General features: G+C 46.1%; 2 protein-coding genes across 2 annotated transcripts in view; one reads left to right on the plus strand and one right to left on the minus strand.

Moving 5' to 3' along the window:
• KIF24 (kinesin family member 24) overlaps window positions 1–633 on the minus strand; it is a 50,494-nt gene extending 49,861 nt beyond the window's left edge. The window contains exon 1 of the mRNA XM_087822752.1: window positions 479–633. The gene's annotated coding sequence lies outside the window, so the exon portion shown is untranslated. The remainder of the gene's footprint in view (window positions 1–478) is intronic.
• A 9,226-nt stretch (window positions 634–9,859) lies between these two features.
• Window positions 9,860–14,411, plus strand: NUDT2 (nudix hydrolase 2). The gene is made up of 2 exons (XM_016222860.2): window positions 9,860–11,546; window positions 13,464–14,411. Exons 1-2 carry the CDS (start codon window positions 11,420–11,422, stop codon window positions 13,778–13,780), a joined length of 444 nt encoding a protein of 147 aa, XP_016078346.1. The 5' UTR covers window positions 9,860–11,419; the 3' UTR covers window positions 13,781–14,411.
• Window positions 14,412–20,140: the final 5,729 nt, after the last annotated feature.

Raw genomic sequence — 20,140 nt, forward strand, 5'->3', positions numbered from 1 at the left:
ATTACTACTCGCTTTACTGCGAGACTCCTATTACGGTGGTCTGGAACGCAGGGCGCAATATCGCCGAGGTATGCCTGTTTGTGTAAGACATTGTGAAAGATGCTTGCCTTGCCTCAAAAACCTCAGAATTACATGGGAGAAGGGAGGAGAATGAGGTTCGTGGAAGTATACAAATAACCCAAGGAGGAATAGAAGCGCTCTAAGAGAGGTTCCAATCAGGGATATGGGTTCAACGGCAGGAGGACATCGAAACTCAGAAAAGGCTTCATAGAAGTGGAGTTCAAGATAATCGCCGAAGAGGAGGAGGAGTGGGAATAAAGGATAAGAAAGCTAGTGTACGCTCCGGCAACCGGGAGAGGCCAACTCACAGCAGCCAGCTTCCTCACGCGCTCGGTCGGCGTCCGGCGCACCGCCGTGCCTCTCCCGCGGGGCAGGGGCCAGCCCTACCCCACCCCGGTTCTCTCCCGCCCCTTCTCACCTCGGAGGCTTCCAAATTTCTCCACGGTCAATCCTGTCTAAGGACAGAAGACACGAGAGAGCCCCCAGGCTGGCGACGGAGGTGTCTTGTTAACTCACCAGAGTGAGGCGGCGGCCAGGCCGCATCCCCATGGTAACGCCGCCAAGCGCGGGTTCGAACGCCCGCGCCGACGCCAGCGAGCTGGCAGTCCCGCATTGTGCCCCCAATGGGCATCCAGGGAGCTCGTTGACGAAGGCCGCCTTCTCCTCTAGAAGCCAATCAGGGATCCGAGAAAACAGTGGGCGTGACCCTCCATTTCGGACTTTCAACCAATCGTTCCACTTGAGAGAAGATCTCGCGACATTCTAAGAGAGAGAAAGGCAACTTTGAGGCGGGTCGAGGATCTTTCTCCTTCATACTATTGGTCGCCCAATGCTTAATTGCGCTCGCTGGATTGGTCAACGTATTTCTCGTCTCCATCCAGGAGTCGCCTCCTTCCTCCCTCAGCTTGGGGTGAGTAGCCTTAGAAGGGGCCCTATGTGTTTAATTCCCCTTGGAGCGATTGGGGCTCCGGCTCTGCAACTGACTAATCTCGCGTCGCTGCAGGGTCAAAGGTGGGCACGCTCTCCCCCTGTCAGTGAGACTTGGGCAGGCCAAGCCCCAGCCGCTCTCAGGACCTCAGTTTCCCTTTGTGCTCAGAGAGAAGGGAGGGTTCAGTGCCCGTTGAGCCTTGCTTGCCCCCTTGCAAGTGGTCACGGCATGGGTCGTCGGGATCCCAGAGTTTCTGGATTTAGGGCGCAGCGGCCCGAGCGCGCCACACCTTCCCCTCCCTGGGCCTCAGCTTTCGCTTTGTTGTTAAACTTAAAACCTTGCCCCCTTTCCAAAAGAGATTTTATATTTTCTAATCGCTTCACTTATTGAATGGAAAATATGGCAATTGCAGCAGAAGTAAAGAAAGTCATAGAAGAGTCTCATTACCTAAATATCACTTCCTTTTTCTTTGTTCAGGCCTGGTTTGGGCCCTATGTATTATATTTAAAACATATAAGTAAACTGCATGCAAACAAATAGCCAAATGTACACTGCTACTATAGAGCTGAGGTAAAGAGCAATGATGTTGGGAGTCAAACAGACCTGATTTTGAGTTATTACCCAGACACTTTTCTGAGCCATAGTTTCCTTTTTCCTCTTCTAAAAATGATGGTAATGCCTCAGAGGGTTGTTGTGAAGATTAATTGAAATAGTGAAGGTGAAGCACTTGGCACAATGCTGGGCAAGTAGTAACTCCTGAAAAAATGGTAGCTATTAACTAGCCAATGAGCCAGTAGACTTACTGTAATTGAGTACCCAATTTAGATCAAACCTTGTCAGTTAAAGAAATAATAATTAGGGAAACAATCCATTCAAAAGAGTGAAATCTCTTCTTCCTACCTATATTATTTCCATTGCTTTTCAGAGAGAGTGGAAAGGAGAGAGAAACAATGTGTGGATTGGTTGCCTCCCCCATGCTGGGGGGGGGCGTGGTGGTGGTGGAGCCTGCAACCAATACATTGTCCCAGACCCTGCAGAATCGAACCTGGGACCCTTCAGTCCACAGGCTGATGCTCTAACCACTGCACCTAACCGGCTAGGGCCCTAGTACCTATATTAAAAAGGAATTTATCTCGTGGGACCTTTTACATAAGGAATTTACACGGTATGATGAATGGTGTGTTCGCCAGCAGTTCTGCAGAAAATTTGAAAAGCCTTTTTAAAAAAATATATATATATTTATTGACTTCAGAGAGAGGAAGGGAGAGAGGTAGAAACATTGATCAGCTGCCTTCTGGAGGCCCCCTACTGGGGATTGAGCCTACAACCAGGGCATGTGCCCTGACCAGGAATTGAACCATGCAGTGCATGGGACAGCACAGGCAGACTTACCCCAATGGAGTGAGGTGTGCTGCAGAGGTACCTACAGTGAGGACACATTTTCTCTAATGGAAATTTCCCCTTTGGGAAATGAAGAGATGGGATCAGAGGATCACTGAACTCTAGACCCATATGTCAATTTACCTTGTGGTTAGTCTATAACACTTTAAGTTCAACTTGTCCCAAACAGAAATCATTAGCTTACATTCTACTCCCTATTCTACCTACTTCTCTTCTACCTAGTCATCCAAACCAAACACCTTTTTTTTTCTCCCTCTCTTGGACAATGAAACATCAAAGAATGTTGATTTTCTCTTTGAGATATCTCTCAAATTCATCCCTTCTTTCTCACTGCCTCTGCCTGAATTTAACTCTATATCATTTGTCATCTGGACTATTGGCAATAGGCTTGTAACCGATTGTCTCCTTGCCACCAATCTTTTCTTCTAATTCATTTCCACCTTCCTGGCAATTCATTTCTACCTTCCTTGCTTCCAGAATGTCTTTGTAAAATGTCAGTCTGGCCATATTATATCCCTTATTGCTGTCAAAGACTCCTTATTGCCTGCAGAATATAAACTAAGCTGTTTAGGAATGGAATGTCATCTTATGCTTGAGTCTTTGCCCACACTCCTTCTTTTGCCTTGAGTGTCCCTTGCCTCCACCTTTATTTTTCTAGTCAACTCCTAGCCATCCTTCAAAATCTTATGGATCTTGACCTAAAGATAATCACTCTTTTCTTTGCTATGTTTCCATCTTACACATACCCCTGTGATGCACAAAACACACTGGTGACTTGTCTAAGTATCTTCCACTTTCACTAGGCTGTGAACCCCTAGAAATCAGGGGCTTTGTAGTATTCAGCTTCATATATACTCTTCAATCCTGTCACACTGCCTGTCACATGGGACACATTTATTTAAGATGAATAAATAAATCTCTTCAGGCTAATATTAGAATTCTCCGTGCTTGCTTTCCAGAATTGTACAGCAGATGGCACCAACAGGCCACTTAACAGGTTCCTTTCACTAGGAATGATTTTTAACCCAACCTTGCCTGACTTTGGCCTCATCCTAGAAGCCAATATTAATGTCATTGAAGGTGAAATCTCCTGTTTCCTCCCTCAGCCAAATAGCAAAGATAGCAAGATGACTTGGCAGCTTGGTCTCTGAGAAAAGAAAGTGGCAGATATCCAGGGAAAGGTGCAATTGAGGGAATATTTTCTTTGTCTCATTTTAGTCATGGTAATTGGAGTTTTTTTCTTTTTGCTGTTGTTGTTACAAGAAAGAACTTTATTCATAGATGGGTGGCTCATTTCTGTCCACTCCTTTGAAAGGGAAGAAGGGAGTTAGAGAATCAGAGAAAAGAACATTATGATGTTGGAAATAAGGGAAAGCTGAGCAGTTAGAGTTGCTTGTGAGCCAGCATAGTTGGCCCTCCTCACAGTGGAATGGCCTGGGCAAATTTCTTGGACAGCAGCACCTTAAGTTAGGTGCTTGTGTGCTTGTCCAAGGCTAGCTAGCATCAAGGGTGTTCCCAACACTTGGTACTTGGGAACTCCCAGGCTACTGGGTTTGGTTTTGAACATGTGGTTTTAGGTTTCTATTTCCCAGGAAAAAGCAGCGGAGGCATAAAAACTCTTATCAGAAAGGCCAAGTGTAGGGACCTCAGGCTACGCTTTACCCCTCCAGGGTTGTTTTTGGGTACCAGGTTCTTCATCTACACACCCCTTCAACTAAAACATGTTCTGTGGAAAGGATTCCACCAGACATCTTAAAAATTCTCCATATGAATATAGATCAGAGACTGGGGATTTTGGAACTGGAAGTAATTTTATAAATCATTTATGTGTCCTTTCTCAGGACCATTTGTGTCCCCAAGCCCTGCTCTTTCATGGTAAGGAGAGCTATATAAGGGAAAAGAATATAGGCGTTGGAGTTAGCCTTACTTGGATTCAAATTCCGCCATTCACATATCGTTTAGGCTTTTGGGAAGTTATTTTAACCTTTTGAATCTCAGTTTCCTCATCATAAAATGAAGATAATAATGCTTATCATGAAGAATTATCTTGAGCATTAAAAAAAGATAGATGTAGCCTGGCCAGCATGGCTCAGCAGTTGAGCATCGGCCTATGATCCAGGAGATCTCGGTTCAATTCCCCATCAGGGCACATGCCTGGGTTGCCGGCTTGATCCCCCAGTAGGGGGTGTGCAGGAGACAGCCGATCAGTGACTCTCATCATTGATGTTTCTTATCTCTCTCCCTCTCCCTTCCTCTCTCTGAAATCAATAAAGACATATTTTTAAAAAGGTAGATGTAGCCCTGGCCAGCATGGTTCAGTGGTTAGAGCGTTGGCCTGGGCACCAGAGGTCGCAGGTTCGATTCCCAGTCAAGGGCACGTACCTAGGTTACAAGTTTGCCCCGGTGGGGTGTGTGCGGGAGGCAACCAATTGATGTGTGGCTCTCACTTCGAAGTTTCTTTCTCTCTCCCTCTCCCCCCCCGCCTCCCTTCCCCCCCTCCACTCTCTCTAAAAATCAATGGAAAAAATATCCTCTGGTGAAGATTAACCAAAAAAAAGATACATGTAAAGAACCTGGCACAGTGTAGCTGGCACAGTGTAGATGCTTAATTGATAAGATGGTGGCAAGAAACATTTCTGCTAAATGGATTTTAGACTATGAAATACAAGTTGGGAGAAGATTTGGGGAGCTCTTTCAGTATCTAAAGGTATATTTGAGGGCTTCAGAGTTGAGCTATGCTTGCAATAGCACTCTGATTAATTTGATGAAAATACTGGAACACAACGCATCAGTATAGCCATTTATCTATGAATTATTTTTTAGCACCTAAATCCTGAACCTCCTAGGCTGTGAAGGAATTGTATATACAGAGAAAGCTAAGAGCACTTTTCCTTAGCTTCTGGAACCTTCTGATGCCATCGAGGGTTTTTTTTGTGTGTGTTCAGGTTTTTTAACCACCTAAGGCACTTTGCCACTTTTCTGAAGTGTGAACTGCCTGCTGTCAGCCTGGCGTTCTCACCTCAGTAATCCTGGCTGCAAGCATATTTGCATATTGGATGCTGTGTTCTTTAATCTCCTGAGATTTAAAATCATTTGGAGTGTGTGTGTGTGTGTGTGTGTGTGTGTGTGTGAGAGAGAGAGAGAGAGAGAGAGAGAGAGAGAGAGAGAGGAGAGAGGAGAGAGAGAGAGATGCTTTCAAAACCCCAGGACAGATTCAGCTCTGTGGGCTCCAGAAAAACAGAAAACCTCCAACAATACCTCCATTGACTTTTATGTAAATGGCACTCTTTAGAAAAACACTGGGCTGTTTCCCAAATTCCCAGAACATACCCTGAGCATTTGTTTGAGTGAGGGGTGGAGAGAGGGTTCTGTTGAGTCAATGAACATCTGTTCAGGGCTGCTGTGCTGAGTCCCAAGGAGACAGAGCTCATGGTCTGGCTCTTCCCTGCCAGAACTAGAGATTTACCATACTAGGTATGTGTGCTTGTGGCTTTGTACTGTATCTACTTAGCTAAGCTGGAACTAGGTTTCCCAGGATTCCCTTCCTGTATTGTTCCAGGTTATGGTTGACCTCAAGAAAATTTTATTCAAGATTTGGAAAGCTGAAGTGAAGTAGCTGCCAGTATACTGTGAAGGACAGAGCAGGATACCAGGCATGGTTGCAAGTGCATGCTTTTGACACTGATCTGCTGGCTGATATTGTTTATGCATAATAGCACCAAAGCACGCAGCTCCCCAACTCCACTGAATCTCCTCCTTCAGCTACTCTGAGTCCTGAGCCAGGTGTACATTGTGGCAAAGAGCTCCAGCTTCTCCAAGTCACCTGCGTCAATGAGCTTGCAGACAGTGGAAGGAAATCACGTTTCAGTTTGTCCTTATGAGTTCCAGTTGTCCTCATAGGTCCTAATTTGTTCTCACAAGTTCCAGTTTTCCTTGTTCTCCACAGCCAACTGCTGGCCTTGCTGACCTATAGAGACTTAAGGCCCTACACCAGATGCAGGGACAACAGAGTTGCATGGATTTTTCCCTTAACTGCTATTACTGGGGAGACCGGGAGACCTTGGTCTTGTCTTCTTGAGGGAAAGATTTCAATCAAGAGACAAAGTGTAGAAAAGAAAGCAAGAATTTATTGGCTGCAGCAAGAATTTATTGGCTGCAGCAAAAATATACTTAGGATGGTGAAGCAAGGAAGGTGCATAGAAGTAACAGGAGAGTCTAGCCTGGGCTGCCTTGGTTCACTGGGAAGTCAGAGAGAGAGGGGGACAGGTTTGGGGACCTTGGAGACAGGTTCATAGGGTAAGCCCAGGACAAGCTGCTCCTGCCCATTGCTCCCCTGGTTGCAAGTCTCGTGGGGTCCCCTTGGAGGGGAGAAAAGAGAAGGAGATGGTGCTGGCATGCTCCCCTGGCGGGGGCAGGGAGAGCACACACATTGGGACCTTCATTTTCAGGGGTTTTAAAGGCTGAGTGTTTAGGGGAGCTCTTAGGGGTGGATCAATAGACTGTTCATCAGCTTTCCAGGTGTGCTCTTTCAGGGTCGTGGTCTCCACTGACTGGTCAGTGCCAGGGCAGGGAGTCAATGTATCTGGTCCTGAGTCAGCCACAGAGCCACTTGTCTGGTTTCACTGCTTATCTGTGCCTGGAGCTGAAATACAACTGAGGCCTAGATGTTATCTTTAGGGGCTTCTAAATCGCATGACCAGCAATATTCTAGGAGAGAACAGATTACCCTGGGGACAAAGTTCTTGTTTTCCCAGTTTTGCCCCTTGTAGGTATCTGGGGCTTTCTGCCTTGGTTTCTGTACCCTAATTTCTGTACCTAAGTTTCTGTACCCAGCCCATTGAACACAAACAATTTACTCTCAAGTGTCCTTGGTTTAGGGAAGATATGATTTACTAGGTGGCTTTCAAACTGCTGTGTAACAATCTGTCTCAGTCTCCCTATTCTGCTTGTCCTGGAATTTTGCTAGATTTTACTATGCTATATTCTTCCATACTTGCACAAGGTCTAATTCCTATACTAAATATTTACTTTTCTGTTGCTCATAGTGTTTGGCTTCTCTCACCAAACTCTATAGTAGAAATTTATTCAAGTCATGTGAAAGGCCCAGAAGATGGGGTGATTAGAAGCCAGAAGGTTTCACAGAAGAGGTGACAGCTGAGCTGCTTCTGAAAGGATGAGCAGGAGGTAACGCTTATGTGGCAGGAGGGAGACATTCTAGAGAACAGCTGGCTCAAGCCAAGCAATTGAAAGGACAAATAGGAGTTCTGCCTTTCTAGAACTGTCCTCTCCATGAGTTAAGAGGACAGTAGGTAGAAAGAACATTAATCCTAGCTCTTGGTCCTAGCTCTTCTGGTCTCATTGAGATGAACTGTGGGTCGATCTGATTCTTCAATATTGTCACTCCTGCACACTGGTATCTACTGAGATACATTTTTGCTAAGGTGCATCCTTGATACTCCCCTAAGCCCTCTCCCCATTGGAAAATATTGGCCTGTTCCCCTCCCCCATTGGCTCCACATGGCCACCCCAGGCCTGTCTTTCTTGGCTCCCCCATCTTTATTTCCCCATGCTGTGTTGGTGATGACAGTGGTGTGAAGGAATGCTCTGGGGCTTCCTGTCCTAGGCGGGGAGGGCACTGTGCCCTGTAGTCTTGGATCCCAAAGCTTATCTAGGGGTTCTAACATTTATTCCATGGGACTCTACCCGAGGCAGGGATAAGGTGCTCTACACTTATAAGTTGCTCATATTTTATGTGCATCTTGATGGGACTTGGGGGAGAGGGGACAAGGAATGGAATCAGACACCTGTTTCTGCCTATAGCTGGAACCAGTAATTTGAAACCTTTGTTTCTAGAATGGGGAAAGTTGTCAATGTAAATAGGGAAACCAGGGAAACAGAACACAATGTTTAATAAAACTTGCTACCAGTTTAAATATAAATTTTTAAACTCAGATAGGATCACATTATACATGCTATTCTAAACTATACTTTTTTTCCCTAATATGTCTGAAAATATTTTTGCAAGCAGCATAATTGGTTCTACCTCATTTTTTTATGGCTTCATAATTTTCTTTTTTTTCAAACTATAAAGGAAAGTTTATTTTGAAAGTTACAGAGCTAGTAGAAGGGCCCTTGGAGCTTAGGAGAAAGAGGGAGAGAGAGACACACAAGAGAGGGAGGAGAGACATGGGTGTGGTTTGGTAAAGAGGGCCACGCTCATAATTTTCTGTCATATAGATATATTGTACTTTTTAAATTATTCCCTTATTGATGGATATTTGTTTTTGCCTTTTTCTTCTTTTGATATTATAAACAAAGTTGTAATGAACATCCTTGTGTGTGTGTGCATCTTAAACATATATTTCTGGCCCGGCCAGTGTGGCTCAGTTGGTTGAGCATCATCCTGTGCACCAAGAGGTCACTGGTTCGTTTCCCAGTCAGGGCACATGCCTGGGTTACAGTCTCGAACCCCAGTAGGGGGTGTGCAGGAGATAGCTGATCGTTGTTTCTCTCTCATCAATGTTCCTGTCTCTCTCTCCCTCTCCCTTCCTTTCTCTCTAAAATCAATAAAAACATACTGAAAAAACACACATACACATATATTTTTATATATCAGAGTGCCTAGTCTGATTTGCTGAGTCTAAGGGAATATGCTATGTTTTGATATTCATAACCAAATTGCCCTCCTATGGGGATATGCTAATTTACTCTCTCACCAACAGTGTATAATAACACACAGACCATTTCAGAAACCCCTTTTGAGATTATTTCCAATCCTTAAAAACTCTCCTTACAGGTTTAGAAAGGTTTGAAAAGGTCGAAGTGTTGGGTGTGTTTGGTTTTCTGGTAAGGAACTGCTTGCTATTCCCTAGATTAACATTACCATCTATTGGCAGTCCTGAGAACTGCCCTGAAACAGGTTTCAGTTTGGGTTTTATTTTTATGCCTTTGATAGATGCAAGCTCATCTTGATTGAGTACCAACAAGGGGGCCGTGGAGACCTTAGGTCCTACGTCAGCCACCTTCTTTGCAATTAGCTCTGCTGTCTTGAGTACCAGCTCTTTCTTTGGCCCTGGAATCTTGCAGACAAGGCCCTACTGACTCAGGCTTCCTCCTGCATGGGCCACTCTCCCAGGCCTTCACTGCATTTGAGACACCTAGCTGTCTTTCAGTTCTGCCATTCCACCTCAGGACCTTTGTCCATGCTGTTCCTTCCACCTGGAGCATGCCTCTCTCCTTCCTTTTTTCAACTTACCTTTTACTTATCATTTACTTCTCTGCTCAAACATCCCTTCTTCCAAGAATCCTTCCTTGATCCCTTATACAAGGTCAAATTGCCCATCATACATTTTTCTTTTATAGCACATTCCTTATTGGCAATTGTTATTTTTTTTCATCTTCACCCAAGGATATTTTTTCCATTGCTTTTCAGAGAGAGTGGAGGGGGGAGAGAGAGAGAGAGAGAGAGAGAAACATCAGTGTGAGAGAGACATAGATTTGTTGCTTCCTGCATGCACCCTGATGGGGCCAGGGATCAAGCCTGCAACCAAGGCACATGCCCCTGGCTGGCCTGAATCGAACCTGAGACACTTCAGTCCACAGGCCATTGCTCTAACTGAGCCAAACCAGCTGAGGTGGCAATTATTTTTTAATTTGCTTATTTAATCAAAGCCTACCTCTTCCACTAGAATATAAACTACATGAGGGCAAAGGCCTAGAACAGTACTTAGTACATAGTACGTGCTCAATAAATATTTGTTGAATGAACAAGTGACACAAATTTTTCTCTAGCAGGGGACATCTGTAATACTTTCAACAATAAAGATATATTTAAAATCTTTTTTTTCTTTAGCAGGGCCTTACATAAAACATCTTTCATATTTTTGTTACCTTGATTACATGTCTCGATTCAGATGGTAAATTTTTTTTTCAGTTCTGCAGATATTTCTACTCCTCTCCCTTCCTGTCTTTTGTTGTTATTGTTGACATATTTTTCTGAAATAGAAAAAAAAGACTACATGAAATGGAAAGGACTAAAAAAGTTTAGTCTTTATCGTATTGCTGATTATAAAATTAGTAAATGTTCTCAGTAAATTTCCAAACAGTACAGAAATATGTGGAGTAGAAAATGAAAGTCTCCTCATAATCTCATCCTCCAGAAAACACTATAGTGATGTGTATCTTTCCAGACATTTTTCTATGCATATTGAAATTTATTTACATACCAGGCACTGTTCTAAAGCACTTTACAAAAGTTAAGTCATGCAATCCTCACAGCAATCCTTTGAGGTAGAACTGTTATTATCCTGTCTTACAGATGAGGAAACTGGGGCTTAGGAAGTAATTACACAGTGAATAAGTAGCAGAGCCAGAACTTGAAACCGGGCTCCAGATTCATTCTTGACCACTATGCTAGTTTGCCTCTGATGGCATGGGAAAGAGACTTTCTACTATGTATACCCTTTTTGAACTTTGAACCTTGTGAATGTATAACATTCTAAAACATGGATAAAAGACTAAAAATATTGGTGACAAAAAAGTATACACCAAGCTACCTTTCCTAAGTGACCCCCTTTGAGCCATCAGATATATTGTTGGGATCTCTTTGCTCCAGAGACTCAGGCTGGAGGCTGAGGAAAATAGGATTGTGGATTTGATGATAATATTGTACTGCATCTCTCCCATTTCCAGCATCTCTCCAGTTTCAGGGTTTGCTTCTGAAGATCTCTAGTCTCTTAACACACATACCAGCCCTGTGTTTTAGCAGGGAGACGTGGAGGAACTGGGATAGAGCCACACCGACAGGGTGAGGCCAGCGTCTTACAGTTACTCACAAAGGCCCATCTCTGATTCTTGGTTTCTCCCCATTGGCCCTAGGTATGCTGCCTTTTTCTGTAGGTGATGAGGTCACTGTTAGCCGGCCTATATTACTCTCCAGCACTGTAGTGCTACCCCCGCCCCCATAATGGATCTTCCTGCTTTGTGTAACTTCCCAGTGCCCCCCATCTTTATTAAGCTCTCAGACAGACCATGGCCCTGAAAGCGTGTGGCTTGATCATCTTCCGAAGACGCCTCATTCCCAAGGTGGACAACACTGCAATTGAGTTTCTGCTGCTGCAGGCATCAGATGGCATTCATCACTGGACTCCTCCTAAAGGTACGAGTAGCCAGAGGGGCTGGCTCTTGGGGAAATGCCAAGTGTTACTCAGAAATCCATGTTGCCAGACCCCACACAAGTCTTGCTTCCCAGTAACTGTGCAGCAGGACAGCGTGAGGTGGGTAGAAGTCCCTGATCCTTTTTCTACATACAAGGTCTCCATGCTAGGCTGGAGCAGAGCTGGATATAGAACTATGTGACTGAATCCCAGGGCAGAAGCAGAACCTGTGTGTGTGTGTGTGTGTGTGTGTGTGTGTGTGTGTGTGTGTGTGTGTGTGGCTGGGCCTTGGGGTCCTTGGAGTCAAGTCATTACTGGGCTACAGGTCTGGAGCTCAGAGTAAACAGCCCCTAGAAGGGAGCAGGGTGGGGGAGTGGGGTGGGGGCGGTGGAGGTGAACAAGGATCCAGGGGTGGAGGAAAACAAGGAAATGGGAACAGGAAATAAAATTTGCACATTTGAGTTTCACTAGGGAAGAACAAAGTGAAAAAAAGGGACAGAAGTGTTACAAATACCATGAATAGGAATAGTCACACTTGTCTCCTGATCTCCTAAGTCACACTGAAAGATTTCAAAAGACCTCTCTGAACTTTGGGGGGCTTGGGCCTGGGGGAGAAGTTACCCTGTTAACGTTGTTGGGCAGAATACTGAATAGCTGATGTTGGGAAGGTGTGCTTAGAGACCCACACACACACTTCTGAAGGAAGGTAAGACATCCTGGATCAGAGTCACTTCTGTCACCACCAGCATCCCTCTCATCTTCGTCTTTCGATGCATTACCCACTTGCCTTTGTGTGCATGGCTCCATATGAAGTGCCATACAGAGAAATTCTCCAGAAGCCATGAGCTAGAGTGGTTTTTAAGCCCAAACTGCTGGTTGCTTTATGTCAGAGCTGTGCAGCAGCAGCTGATTCAGGGCAATGCTGTGAGGACCCCTAGGAACGAGAAAGGCTAGGGTATAGCACTGTCTCCAAACCAAGAAGGGAACAGTTAAGAATTCCTGCTCCCCATGAGCTCCTGAACCAGGAGGCCCTCAGCAACTTGCTGGAGCCATGTGTTGACAGAGGCTGCCAGACCCCTCCCAGTCCTTGGCTCCTCTGGGCAAACTGAGAATTTGCAGGAAGAGCCTAGAGGCAGAGCTGAGGACTGTTCGAGTCTGCAGAGCTTCAAGTTCTCATACAACAGTTTCTTGGCATCTGTCTGCTTGGACTTAGGTCTTGCCAACAAATTTTCTTAGAACTGTTTCTCAGCTTGTCCTTAGTCTAAGTTCCCATCAGGACTTTCCCTATGAAACTGGAATCTGGTCTTGCTCAGTTAGAAAGATGAAAACAATTTGGAAAAGCCTTGATAGCTACTTGGAAACAGCTGCTGGTGCTGCAGTGTATGGTTTTGAGCATGTCTGTTAGCCCTGGGACTTTAGAGACCAACTGCAGACAGTGTTAACTCCTCACTGTGGATTGTAGGCAAAGTGCTCACTCTCAGCTAGCTCCCATCTGCCAAGAAGGGACTATCCCTCCTTGGGAAAAATCACTTTACGGTCTCTAAGGGAAAGGTGTCCCTGAGAACATGGGAGGAGGAGAGCTCCAAAGAATAAGAAAGCGGAGGTCTAAGGGAGGCCATCTCTCTCACCATCAAAGGAGCAGTATTCTAGTCTAGACTTGCCAAACACATGGTCTGTTTCACTCTCTGCAGAGAAGATGGGGTGAAGAGGAGGGGTTTCCCAGATACCACAGAACCAGACGCTACCTGCCCTGCACCCCATTCCTAGGCATGTTAGGATATTACCAATCTCTAGGCTCCCTTTAGCCTAGCAACAACTAGAAAAATCACCAAAGATCCCATCTTTAAATCATCTAACATGGAAAATCCAGCTTTGTTGAAGATTATCTCTCCCTCCTCTTTCTCTTTTCTCCTACCCAGGCCATGTGGAACCAGGGGAAAATGAATTGGAAACAGCCCTGCGGGAGACTCAGGAGGAAGCAGGCTTAAAAGCAAGCCAGCTGACCATCATTGAGGGGTTCAGAAGGGAGCTCAATTATGTGGCCAGGGAGAAGCCTAAAACAGTCATCTACTGGCTGGCAGAGGTGAAGGATTATGACGTGGAGATCCGCCTCTCTCATGAGCACCAAGCTTACCGCTGGCTGGGGCTGGATGAGGCCTGCCAGTTGGCTCAATTCAAGGGCATGAAGGCAGTGCTCCAAGAAGGACACCAGTTTCTCTGTTCCACAGTGGCCTGAGCTGACTGAAACAGTCATTCGCCTGAGTAGGATTCTTGAGGGCCTTCTAAGATGAACCCACCTTCAGCTCCGGGGAAGGTTGTGCTGGTCTTTGACTCATCATAGCAAAGAGCAGATAGGTTAGTAAAATCAGCTGAGCACTCTCAGAGGAGAGCAGGCAGAAATCTTAGCTGGGTGGGAAGGAAGGCAAAGGAGAAGTTAAAAAAACAAAAAGTGCATCCTTGTACTTAATAAACCTCAAGCAGTCTATCTGTCCTTTAACCTGTTGTATTTATTTCTTGGACTCTTGCCCTTTTTGGGAGAAGAACACTAAAGTGAATCGGAGCTCTGACCTCAGCCAGAGGGAATCCTGTGTCCATGCACTGTACCCCAGAGAAGCTAAGGGCGAGGGGCTCTTCTGCCTCTGGTACTCTAAGCACTCTCACTACACCCGCACTTAGACTTTCTACCTGTAGCTCAGATGGGATATGCAAGTGAGTGGAACTGGAGCACAGGAATGGGGTCTGTTTAGCTCACTAATGTATCTCTTCCCGCACCAGGCACATATGTTGTAGGTGCTCAGTAAATTTTTCCTAAAATAATTAGAGACCCAAGGAACTTTGGGACATAGCCCAGATCACAGGGAGAAGAGGAACAGGCAGCCCTGGGCTGCCACATCAGTGACACAGGTGCTTCAACCTCTTGGTCCAGTTTTTCCTCCAGGAGTGAGCATGGGCCTTGTCAGCATGACTGAGGTCACTGGCAAGAGGCATGCCCAGGTCTAAGGAGCTGTGCTGTGCCACCCAGCAGCCCTGTCACTACACATATGCACTCCTCGCCTGCAGCTGCCTTCTCCATCTTTAGCAATCCCTCATCATTGGTTTTTCTCTCTTCCCACCTACTCCCTTTCTCCACAATTCAACTTTAAGACCTGGAGGCGCAAGAGTTGGGTCTCAGCCCTCTTTTCCCTTGCTACTAGGGCTCAAAGAATTCAGGGCAGGTGTTAGATCCTATAGCCCTTCCAGAAGCTGTTAGCAGCAGGATTCATGTGGATTTTATTAGAGGGTTGTTGCCCAATGAAGTGCAGAAGATTGGATGGGAAGGGTCATTGGCAAAGGTCAACCCAGATTACCAGGGTCAAGAACTGCCACTTCTAGAGGAAGGAGAGAGAAGTCACCCAGGTCTTAAGCAGGCTTCCAGATGTTTTCAGTCACTGGTTCTCCGTGCAGACAGGGCAAAAGTACTAGTGAACAGGATCTTGGAGCACTGCCAGGGACCTGGATGGTTTTGTTCCTCACCCCTCTGAGCAGCACTCTGAAGGAGGCCTGCTGCAGGAAGTTTTTGGAGCTTAATGTTCTCTTTCTTGGCCAGCAGGGACCATATCCCATTGATTTAATAAATGCCTGCCGGGCAGTGGTGCCAAACCACAGACTAGCTGCCTCCTAACAAGGGCTGGCCGGCCCTGTGCTCTCAGCATGGGAGGCTGTGGAATTTCAAGATGCTAAGACCTCATATATCAGAGTTGGAAGGGACCTGGAAAATGACCTGATTTTGCTGCTCATTTTTATAGTTGGGAGAACCGAGGCTTAAGGAGGAATGCTTTGAGGATGGGGTGCCAGAGGAAAAACTCTGCATTAGAATATCTTGTATAGCTTTGGGGTCATTCCTCTGGGCCTCACAGTTTCCCATTAAAACACAGGTACTTTGGAGATGGGGGAAGCCTTAAATTCTATTTATTTGCTCACTTTGCAGGAAGAATTGACAGTAGGGTGGGACTAGGCATGTTAAAAGAGGTGGATAAGGGTGGGAGAGAGTGGAACTGAGACTGGGATGCGGCAGGGGAGTGAGTGAGTCGGCTTTGTCGTCATCATCACTTTGCTTCTCACCAGCTGAGCTTGTTCAAGAGCTGTAGGGCTGAGGCCACAATTTCCCCTTCAGTCTGAGGCCCTCCAAGCTCCAGCGCATCTCCTTCTAGAAGCTTTTCCTAATAACCACTCATCCTATAAATACCATCCTGTTTCCCCACCTGCACCTAAAGAGACTCCTCTTGGAACTCCACTTGCTCTTCCCACTGCCACTTCCACCACCCCAGGGTGTAGAAACATATATTGAACTTATCCCCACCAGAGTGGTCTTAAGTTACCCCCTCTTAGGGGAATTTAACAGAGGCTCTGGAAATCTAAAATGCCCTCTTGACTCCCAAAAGCAACACCTGACACCCCCACAGTAGGCACTTGTTTGCTGAATTGAAGACCCAAAAGAATGAAATTATGGTAGTTTTAATGGTAGAATTTTGATTAAATACTTGCATGGATCTGGCACCCCAGCTGGGTCCCCCACATTTAGAAAGCAGAGGCTGACTTCTCCATGGGTCCAGCCTATGGCCCAACCTGTCTTCTTTCGTAGAGGAGGGCCACACCAGCCAGGCTGCTGCTACCTTGATACTGTGTCCAGAGAGACCTGCTCTCTTGCTTCCTCCCAACTACCCCACTTTGCTTCCCTTCCCCTCCCACTCCACCTCCTGCTCAGGATTGTGTAATAGGAAATTCCCAACTGAGCTCTCTGAGGAGGGGAAAGGGGGCTAGGGAGGGAAAAACAGCGCAAGGATACAAAATACAGAGGCACAACCTCTTCCTGTTCTTCAGCCTGGGAACTCCCAGGGACAAGGGCCTCCCCCTCTTCCTTCCCATTCCTCTCCCAACCTCACCCCCAGGCAAACTTAGGACTGGCCACATAAAGGCCAAGAATTCTCCCCTCCCTTAACAGGTGAAGGGGGTCAAAAGGTACAAACTTCCAGTTATAAAATGAGTAAGACACCCTAGCTGGTTTGGCTCAGTGGTTAAAGCATTGGCCCATGGACTGAAGGGTCCCGGGTTCGATTCCAGCCAAGGCCACGTACCTCAGTTGCAGGCTCAATCCCCAACCCTAACCCAGTTGGTGCCCATGCAGGAGGCAACCAATCTGTGTGTCTCTTTCACATCGATATTTCTCTCTCTCTCTCCCTCTCTCTCCCACTGTCTCTGAAAAGCAGTAGAAAAAATATTCTCAGGTGAGGATTAAAAAAAAGAATAAGACATAGGGATGTAAAGTACAGCCTGGTGACTATAGTTAATAATACTGTATTGAATATTTGAAAGTAGCTAGGAGAGTGGATCTTGAGTGTTCTCAATACAAGAAAAAAGGATTTTTGGAACTATGTATGGATTTATTGTAGTAATGTAATATTCACAATTACTGAATCATTATGTTGTATACCTGCAACTAATACAATGTTATTTCAATTATAGCTCAATTTAAAAAAAAAAAAGGATGTCAGCCTCTGTTTTCCCCTATCGTCTATTAAAATGGTGAAATACATTGGGGGGGGGGGAATTCCCCCCTCCACTCAAGCAGCTGGAAAGATTCTTGGGTATAATGAAGTAAATGACTAGCCTTAAGATAAAAGCCAGGTTGTTCCTTGGGAGCTGGAGTGTGCCAGAGAGGGAAGGGTGTCAGCAGAAGTCCCACTGAGTCTGACAATGGCAGGAAAGGAAATTTTAAAACAAAGAAAGAAAGAAAGAAAGGAAATCACCCAGTTGCCACTGCAGTTTTCTTCAAGGCTGGGTTTAGGCAGGCTGACTCTTGCTGGAATGGGCTGTGGAGCTATTCTCAAAACAGAAGGTAGTATTTCTTCAAATGCTTTTCAAAATTTGTTCATATGTATGTGTATGTGTGAGCAAAACAGAAATGCGTTCGAGGAGGATTCAGATCTTAGAGGCCTTGAACACCAGAGATTGATTTATTTCCTCAGCGACATAATTAAATTTCAAAAAGATTTCCTTGGATACTATGTGGATTGTATTGAAAGGTCAAAGAGCAGAAGGAGTTAGGAGGCCACTGCAGTGATCCAGGCTAGAATTGATAAGGTCTGACATGGGTTAGTGACCAGAGGATGGAGAGGTCAACATTGGCCTTGGGCTTGAGGAGGGCAGAAGGGACCAGAAAGCTCAGAGTGGGGAACCCAGCAAAAGAGACTTGCTCCAGAGCCAGCCAGGGTGAGAGACACTTTACCCAAATCTGAAGGAACAAAGACTCTTCCAAAAAATTCACATCTTGGTCTTAGAGACAGGGCTTGGCCAGGGTTCAGCTGATTCATATGGTATTGGATGGGAAACTGAGACAGACTCTGAGTGCATAGGGTCACAGAATGGGACATTAGGCCCCAGCCCTAGATTTCCTGCAGTGACCACTCAGTTCCTCCCCATTACCTCTGGAGAAGGGAGTTTCCATTCCTTCATATCAGCCCAGTCCTGCCCCCCACCAGCCCAAGAGTAAAGGGGAGACCAATGAGGAATTCAGGCTATTAAAAGGCTGCTGAAATCTCCATGGAGGAGGGGCAGCCCCCCCAATTCAGATGTGCAGAGAGAGGGAGAGAAATTTGGAATGCACAAAAGGTGTTGGCAGGGATGGGGGTTGGGCAAGTCTGGAAGGGGCCAGAGTTCCTGGCATCCTGTGGAATAGGGGTAGAGGTAGCTTCCAGCCTAGTTCCCTCCCCCCTCCTATATCCAAGAGTCAGCTGTTTCTCACAGATTCTGCCATTCCAGCTCCAACTCCCATCTCAGCTTCTTGAATCTCTCTTTTATGGTGTCAATGAGGGAAAGGAAAACGCTCCTTGGCCTAGAATCAGGCCCACTGGGTGGCAGCTTCAGACACACACATTTCAGCTGGCTCACCATGTTTGGACGTATTCAGGCCAGGGCTGGGCCATGCTGTTGGCAGGTGGGTGAATGTTGGGTGGGAGGTTCTAGGCATCTGGATGCAGAGCACCAGGCTCCAGTCAATGTTAGTTACTAATCTCCTGTGTGACTTCAGGCCAATGCCCTCTTCTCTTAGTGCTTCAGTTTGTTCATTTGTGCTTTTGTGAATAACCAGGCGATGGCAGAGGCCAGACTAGAAACCAGATCACAAGCCAAGGGCCAGTTTGCTAGAAATTGGCCAGACAAGGGCACTCTTCCCTTTGGCTTGCCGCTGCCCCTGCACACAGTGAGTGCTCAGTGGGCGTGGTCTACCCCTCCCCCATATAGGCTATAAAATACTGCTGCCTGCCCTCAACACCCTTCTAAGGAGCACTCTTCCTCCTCCCTGCCACATTACTTAGGCCTTACAGATTACTTTATCCCTGAGTCTACAATCACTCCATAGCACATGGCTGGGCACCAGGGCCTGGGGAGGCTCCTCACTGAGTACCAATTGATATATGCTCTTGACAAAGAGGAGAGGGAAGCTAATTCCACTTCTCATCTTCTGGGGACTCTGGAATTCTGTCTCCCAACATCCTACCTACATATATCTCTTCTTTTGCCTTTCTCCTGGATTACAGTGTCCTTTGAAATACAAGCTCAGACCTCAGTGGGTGCTATGCGCAGAGGTTTGGGAAAAGGATGTCACATGCAGGTCCAGAGGCAGTCAGTTGGGCTGGGATCTGGGGCCTGGAAAAATCCTTGTCGTTTATAAGCAAGAAAACAAGGAACAGTATTATAATAGCTACCTTTTATTGAGCACCTACTTGTGCCAGGCACTTTACATACATCTGTACTTACAATTCCCACAACAACCTGGGAGGTAGGCATTATTATCACCATTTTACATATGAGGAAACAGGCTCAGGGAGGTTAAGCAGCTCGCTCAAAGTCACACAGCTTGTTGATTAGTGGTAGACTCAGCACTGGTAATGGAATGCCCTTAAATTTTCATTAGGCATTCCTCACACTGAGAAAATAGAGGGGGTGGAGGGGGTGGGCAAAGAGATGCATTCTCTAGGGGCTGAGGGAGTGGTTCTGCTGTCCAAGCTGTGGAAGGAGGCTGAGCCCTGCACTGTTTCCCACCTCTGGGCTCTGACAAGCCACTTCCCCAGACTCAGCTGTAAAGTCAGGAAAAAACGCTCTGGCTGAGATTGTTCTTGTTAGAAAGGAAGAATGGCTGAAATGAAAGACCTTACCCTGTATGTGTATTTGCAGGCGGAGATTCGCACTGTGGTGCATGTGCTGAAGCACACCACCACCAGAATAAGAATATCACTCCCTTTTAGGCCGCATCCCTGCCATGTACAGGGAGTAAGGCAGCTGAGGAATCTTGAAGAAGCTGTTTATTTCCTACCAGAGTACCAGGGACATCGCCTGGGAGGAGGCCAACTCAACAATTAAAGTCTCAAATTTGCTCCCTGCCTCTCCCTCCAGGCTTATCTTGTCTCAGTGGTGTTGTGTTCATTCTATAGATCCAGAGACACTTGATGCCTCTCCCTGCCTCCCTCCCTCTCCTTTCTCTCCCTTTCTCTCCCTTTCTCTCCCTTTCTCTCCCTTTCTCTCTCTCTCTCTCTCTCTCTCTCTCTCTCTCTCTCTCTCT

This window comes from Miniopterus natalensis, chromosome 12, assembly GCF_054644295.1.
Source record: "Miniopterus natalensis isolate mMinNat1 chromosome 12, mMinNat1.hap1, whole genome shotgun sequence".
Taxonomy (NCBI): domain Eukaryota; kingdom Metazoa; phylum Chordata; class Mammalia; order Chiroptera; family Miniopteridae; genus Miniopterus; species Miniopterus natalensis.

Coding starts and splice junctions, on each gene's coding strand:
- NUDT2 (XM_016222860.2), top strand. CDS start 11,420: ATGGCCCTGAAAGCGTGTGGCTTGATCATCTTCCGAAGACGCCTCATT. Junction 11,547..13,463: donor TCACTGGACTCCTCCTAAAG/GTACGAGTAGCC, acceptor TCTCCTACCCAG/GCCATGTGGAACCAGGGGAA.